Consider the following 6,834-nt stretch of genomic DNA (forward strand, 5'->3'; position numbering starts at 1 on the left):
TACAAGCAGACATCCTGTGTATTCCAATAGTAAAGTCATCCATGCCCGAAACCACTGCACTTGGAGCTGCCATGGCAGCAGGGGCTGCAGAAGGAGTAGGTGTTTGGAGCCTTGACCCTGAGGATTTGTCAGCTGTCATGATGGAACAGTTCGAACCTCAGATCCAGGCCACAGAAAGTGAAGTACGTTATTCTACATGGAAGAAGGCTGTGATGAAGTCAATGGCTTGGGTTACAAGTCCTGAGGACCCTACTATCTTCTCTAGTCTGCCCTTGGGGTTTTTTATAGTGAGTAGCATGATAATGTTAATTGGAGCAAGATATATCTCAGGTATACCATAAGAATAACCTCCATGGATTGCTAAGATGTGAGCTTTTCACAGGATGAAAGAATCCAGCAATTCTGTCTCTTAATATGATGACACTATATAGACTCTGATATTGTTTATAAGACATAACTCTTGCTATATGACCCATGTAGACCTGTGGCTTGAAATAAAGAAAACACAATAGAAAAACCACTGTGAAACAACTGGTGTTTGTTGCATTGTTGTTGTTGTTGTTGTTTTACATCATCAGTTAATGTTGGGCCAGTCACCTTTGGGGGTTGACTCCTTCCATTTGCCATATTATCCGTGTATAAACTACAGGATATTAGATTCTGTCCATGGATTATTTCATTAGATACTATAACATTTATAGACCATGATTTAATTCTCTGTGTTTCACATACTTGATAAGAGCTGTTACTAATCTAAAATTGAGGAGTTTTTGTTACTGTTTTTAGTAAATCCTAAAGTCCTCTTTCCTGTATATTGAGACTGCAACATCTCCATTGAATATATATGAAAACATTAGCTGAACTCTTATAATGGAATTTTTTTTATTCTCATAACTTAAATATTTTCCTGAACAAAAATTTCCAAAATTGAAATTCTTCAGACATTTTTTATAAGGTCTCACTAATTATACTGAATTGTGTGGATCCTAAGAGGAATGGACCATTTTCTGTTTCATCTTTCATTGCTATACATTTTTACTTGTTAGGTAAAGCCTATATGTCTTTATCATTTATAAATTAAGATCACACTGTAGCTTATATAATAGATAGTCCTAAGTAGACAACTACATACATAAATATGTAAATGGCTATGCACATTTTGGGGCAATATGCATATTACTTACTAGGAGAAACTTTTTTAACAAGTATATAAAATCAAGTACATGTTCTATGTAAATTAAAAAGTAGTCAGTTCAATATTTTTAATATTATTGATTTGAAAGGCAGAGTTAAGAGAGAGAAGGAGAGAGAAAGAGAAAGATACAGCTTTTGTCACTGTTTCATTTCCCAGATGGCTGCAATGGCCATTCTGGACCAGGCCAAAGCAGGAGCCAGGAGTTTCTCCAGGTCTCCCACATGGGGAGCAGGGACCTGAACACTTGGACCATCTTCCATTGCTTTTCCCAGGGCATTCCCAGGGTGCGGGATCAGAGGTGGAGCAGCCGGGACAATAACCAATGCCGACATGGAATGCTGGTATCATAGGCAGCAGCTTTACCTGCTACAGCACATTTCTGGCCCCTCAACAATACTTCTTACACTTTTTTTTATCCAACTATCTTAGTGGGACATTTACTGGAAAAAAGAAGACACTATGAAATACTGCAGTAGAATTGTTTTCAAGTAGAAAATGTCAAAACGTAGAAATATAATGTGGAGTTTAAGCATATGTAAAAAAATACAAAATGGAAGTATAAGAGCTTGGTTTTTATATACTATAAAGAAAGTGGCATAACCACTGAAAATTATACTGATAATTGAAGATGCATTTTGTAAATACCAAAATAAAACAAAAATTATTATTCACAAGACAAATACATACATAAAAACTATAATATATTCATACAGAATGTATACAATCAATGAAAAGGGAACGAAGAATAGATAGGGAAATAGAAAACAAAAGCTGGAAAATGTATTCAAATTTGACCATACCAATAAGCACAGTAAGTGAAAACAGACCAATCTACAACAACGTATTATACATTTCAAAATAACTAGAGGAAAAGAGTTTAAAAGTTCCAACAAAGGGCCAAAGCTGTGGTGAAGCCTCCGCCTAGGGCACCAGCATCCCATATGGGTGCCAGTTCAAGTCTTGGTTGCTCAACTTCCAATCCAGATTTCTGCTAATGGCCTGGGAAAGCAGTGGAAGTTGGCCCAAGTGCTAGGGCCCTTGCAACCATGTAGGCACCTGGAAGAAGCGCTTGGGTTCTGATTTTGGATTGGCCCTACTCCAGCTGTTGTGGCCATTTGGGGAGTGAAACAACAGATGGAAGACTTTTTGTCTTTCCCTCTTTCTATAATTCTGCCTCTCAAATAAATAAAATCTTTTATTAAAAAAAAGTTCCAACACATAGAACTGATAATATTTGAGGTGATGGAAATGTTATTTACCCATATTTGACCCTTATACATTGTATACACTTATTGAATTATACCCCAGAATTTTTTTTAACTTTTATTTAATGAATATAAATTTCCAAAGTACAGCTTATGGATTACAATGGCTTCCCTCCCCCCCTATAACTTCCCTCCCACTTGCAACCCTCCCCTTTCCCTCGCCCTCCCCCCTTCCATTCACATCAAGATTCATTTTCAATTCTCTTTATATACAGAAGATCAGTTTAGCATATATTAAGTAAAGATTTTAACAGTTTGCACCCACACAGAAATACAAAGTGTAAAGTATTCTTTGCGTACTAGTAATAGCATTAAATCACAATGTACAATGCATTAAGGACAGAGCTCCTACATGAGGAGTAAGTGCACAGTGACTCCTGTTGTTGACTTAACAAATTGACAGCCTTGTTTATGGCATCAGTAATCACCCTAGGCTCTTGTCATGAGTCGCCAAGGCTATGGAAGCCTTTTGAGTTCACCAACTCTGATCATATGTAGACAAGGTTGTGGTCAAAGTGGAAGTTCTCTCCTCCCTTCAGAGAAAGGTACCTCCTTCTTTGATGGCCCCATTCTTTCCACTGGGATCTCACTTGCACAGATCTTTCATGTAGGGTTTTTTTGTTTTGTTTTGGTTTGGTTTGGTTTTGCCAGAGTGTTTTGGCTTTCCATGCCTGTAATACTCCCATGGGCTTTTCAGCCAGATCCGCATGCCTTAAGGGCTGATTCTGAGGCCAGAGTGCTGTTTAGGATATCTGCCATTCTATGGGTCTGCTGTGTATCTCACTTCCCATGTTGGATTGTTCTCTCCCTTTTTATTCTATCAGCTAGTATTTGCAGACACTAGTCTTGTTTATGTGCTCCCTTTTGCTCTTAGTCCTATCATTATGATCAATTGTGAACAGAAATTGATCACTGGGACTAGTGAGATGGTCTTGGTACATGCCACCTTGATGGGATTGAATTGGAATCCCCTGGTATGTTTCTAACACTACTGTTTGAGGTAAGTCAGCTTGAGCATGTCCCGAATTGCACATCTCTTCCCTCTTTTATTCTCACTCATATTTAACAGCGATCACTTTTCAGTTAAGTTTCTACACTTGAGAATAACTGTGTGTTGATTACAGTATTCAGCCAAAATTATTAAGTAGAACAAACAAACAAAAATACTAAGAGGGATAATGTGATTAAGCATAAATATTTAAACTTTTTAATATTAAAAAAACAAATCTAAGTAATCCAATTTAAAGTAGGATTAGCATGTTTGTCTAATAAAAGTAAGACCAAAATATGCACGGCATCCAAGAATCACAGTTTGTATATAAAGGAAACAAATAGTATCAATGTGAAAGGATGGAAAGCAGCATACCATGTTAATTAAAATAATTCCAGAATGCTATAAATAATATCAAAGGAAATCCAGAGTACAATATCTTACCAGTGAAAGATCATTTTGCAATGACAAAAGGGTAAAATTATCTAGATGATATAATAATCTTAAATATTTATGCATCTAATGATGGTTTCAAAATACATATAGCAAAATCTCATAGAATGAAAAGGAAAATTAGTCAAATCTGCAACTACAATGAGAGATATAAGTGTCTTTCAACATTTTATAGAGCAAGTAGATAATTTTTTTTCTTAAAGTTTTTTATGCATTTGAAAAGCAAAGTTGCAGAGAGAGCTCCCATCCACTGGTTCAATCCTAAATGGCTGCATCAGGCAGTGCTGTGTCTGGCAGAAACCAGGAGCCAGGAGCTTCTTCCAGGTTTCCCTGGATGCAGAGGTGTAAATACTTGAGCCATCTTCCCCTACTTTCCTAGACACATTAGCAGGGAGCTGGAACAGAAGTGGAGCAGCCAGGTCTCAATCTGGTGCCCATATAGGATGCTAGCATCTGGTGGCAGCTCAATTGGCCTTGCCAGCCCCAGAAAAGAATTTAATAGTCCCCCCCACACACGCACACAAATATTTGAACAATGCTATCAAATAACTTGACTAAATTAAAATTCACAGGCCATGCCATCCAACATTAAAAGAATACAAATAATTTTCAGGTGCCTATGAAATACATACTAACAAGACCATAGGCCATAAACCAAGCTTCAGAAAATTAAAAGGAATTTCATACAAATTATGTTGTGTGAGCACATGAGAATTATGAGTCAATAAAAGAAAGATCTCTGGAAAATCCCCAAGTATTTGGAAACTAAATAGCAAACTTTTTTTTGCTTTTGGAGATTTATTTGTTTTATTTGAAAGAGTTACAGAGAGACAGGGAGAGACAGAGAGGTCTTCCATCCACTGGTTCACTCCCTGAATGGCCGCAATGGCTAGAGAGAGGCAGATCTGAAACCAGGAGCCAGGAGCTTCTTCCATTCTCCCTGGTGGGTACAGATGCCCAAGGACTTGGGCTGTCTTCTGCTGCTTTCCCAGGTTATTAGCAGAGAGCTGGATGGGACGTGGAGCTGCCAGGAATTGAACTGGTGCACATACGGGATGCTGGCACTGTAGGCAGCAGCTTTACCAGCTATGCCACAACACCAGCCCAAAAACTTTGCAATAATCAATTAGTTAACGATATAAAGAGGGAAAATAGTGGTTTGGAATTGAATGAAAATTAAAACACAGCATGAAAAATTTGTGAGATATTATTAAAACAGTATTTAGGGAAGAATTTATAGAACTAAAGGTCTGTATTAGAAGAGAGAAGTCTTAAATCAGTAACTTCCATGTCTACCTTAAGAAACTAGACATAGAATAATAAACACAAAGTAGAAGTAATGAAACAGGATAACAGGGATCATAGATAATAGAAAACGATAGAAAAAATCAATATAATCAAAAGTTGTCTCTTAGAATATCATTAAATTGATAAACTTTTAGCCAGACTGACCAGGAAAAAAATGGAGACAAAAATACCAGTATCATAAATGAGAGTAATGTCATTTCAAGTCCTAAGGTTTTATGATGAAAACATAGGACTACTGTGAGAATTTTATGTCAGTAAATTTGACAAGTAAAATGAACAAATTCCTTGTAAAACACTGAAAAACTCAAGAAAAAAATAAACCACAGACAAGCTGAAATGGACTGTCTTTCAAAAATATTGAATTTCTAGTTTAAAAATCATCCCACAAGGAAATATCTAAGCTCAAGTGGCTTCAATGTTGGCTTCTTCCAAACATTTAAGAAATATTACCTGTTCTACACAAATTTTAACACAAATCTGAAAATAAGGAACTATTTTCAAACTCAATGAGGTGGGTTTACAGCATTATCCTGATTTCAATACCAGAATAAAAGACATTATAAGAAAAGACAACTGTAGACCAATATCCTTTACAAACATAAATTTAGACATTCTAAAATTTTAACACAATCTAACTAAATAAAAAGTATACTTCATACCAAATGAGGGCATGTGGAAATAGGAAAGTGCATCAGTGTAATTAAAAAAGCCAGTAAATGTATTTCATCATAGGAACAAACTAAAAACAAGGATTTCATGAGAAATATTGTACCTTAACTAGAATGTCTAAAATTAAAGAGTGACTATACCAAATGTTGGTAAAGTTCTAGAATAACTGTAACTCTCTTATACTTCTTTTGGAAATGTAAAATTGATTATTTCTTTAAAAATTAAATATGGACTTAAGTATTTGACCAAGAAAATGTGAATAAATGACCATATACAGAGTTGAGTATATCGCTTATTGCAACCAATAACTGGATACAGCTCAAATGTCCATTGATTGGTGAATGGGTAAATAAACTATGATTATTCATGCAATGAAATACTTTTTTACCAATAAAAATGAAGTATTAATTCTAGAATAGATGACTTTCAAAATAATTGAGTAAAATAATCCAAACAAAAAATATATACATAGTATATGATCTTGTTCATACATAATTTTAGAAAATGCAAACTATTTTACAGTGACAGAAAGCAGATCAGTGGCTGCTTAGGAATTGGGGGAAGGGGAAATGAGAAGTGAACACGAAGGGGTAGGAATCATGATAACTGTTCATTTTATGCAGGTACTTCAAAAAGCTTTTGGAGAATGCAATTGACAGATTTATTTTGGTACAAACAAATTTTGAAACCTGTGAATAGTACTTTTCTTATGATATGCATTTCCCTACTATACATGGGTTTCCAAAATTTTTGTACCAAAATAAACCTGCCAATTCTCTTCCCATGAACCTTTTAAAGTTACTTATAATAAAGTAATTGTATTTCAGTAAAGTTATTTTTAAAAACAGAAAAAAAATTACCTTCAAACTCAGAAGGAATAAAAAAAAAAAAAAAAACAAAGCTCTGTCAAGTAGGCTCTGATGGAACAAGGACATAACCTCAGCCATTTGAGG

At 35.5% G+C, this 6,834-nt stretch overlaps 1 protein-coding gene across 1 annotated transcript in view; it reads left to right on the forward strand.

Moving 5' to 3' along the window:
- GK2 (glycerol kinase 2) overlaps positions 1 to 468 on the forward strand; it is a 1,804-nt gene extending 1,336 nt beyond the window's left edge. The window contains exon 1 of the mRNA XM_002717093.6: positions 1 to 468. This exon is cut by the window's left edge and continues 1,336 nt beyond it. Within this exon, the coding sequence (XP_002717139.1) occupies positions 1 to 341 (341 nt within the window). The 3' untranslated portion in view covers positions 342 to 468.
- Positions 469 to 6,834: the final 6,366 nt, after the last annotated feature.

This window comes from Oryctolagus cuniculus, chromosome 8 (assembly GCF_051225735.1).
Source record: "Oryctolagus cuniculus isolate XC-2025 breed Fujian yellow rabbit chromosome 8, ASM5122573v1, whole genome shotgun sequence".
Taxonomy (NCBI): domain Eukaryota; kingdom Metazoa; phylum Chordata; class Mammalia; order Lagomorpha; family Leporidae; genus Oryctolagus; species Oryctolagus cuniculus.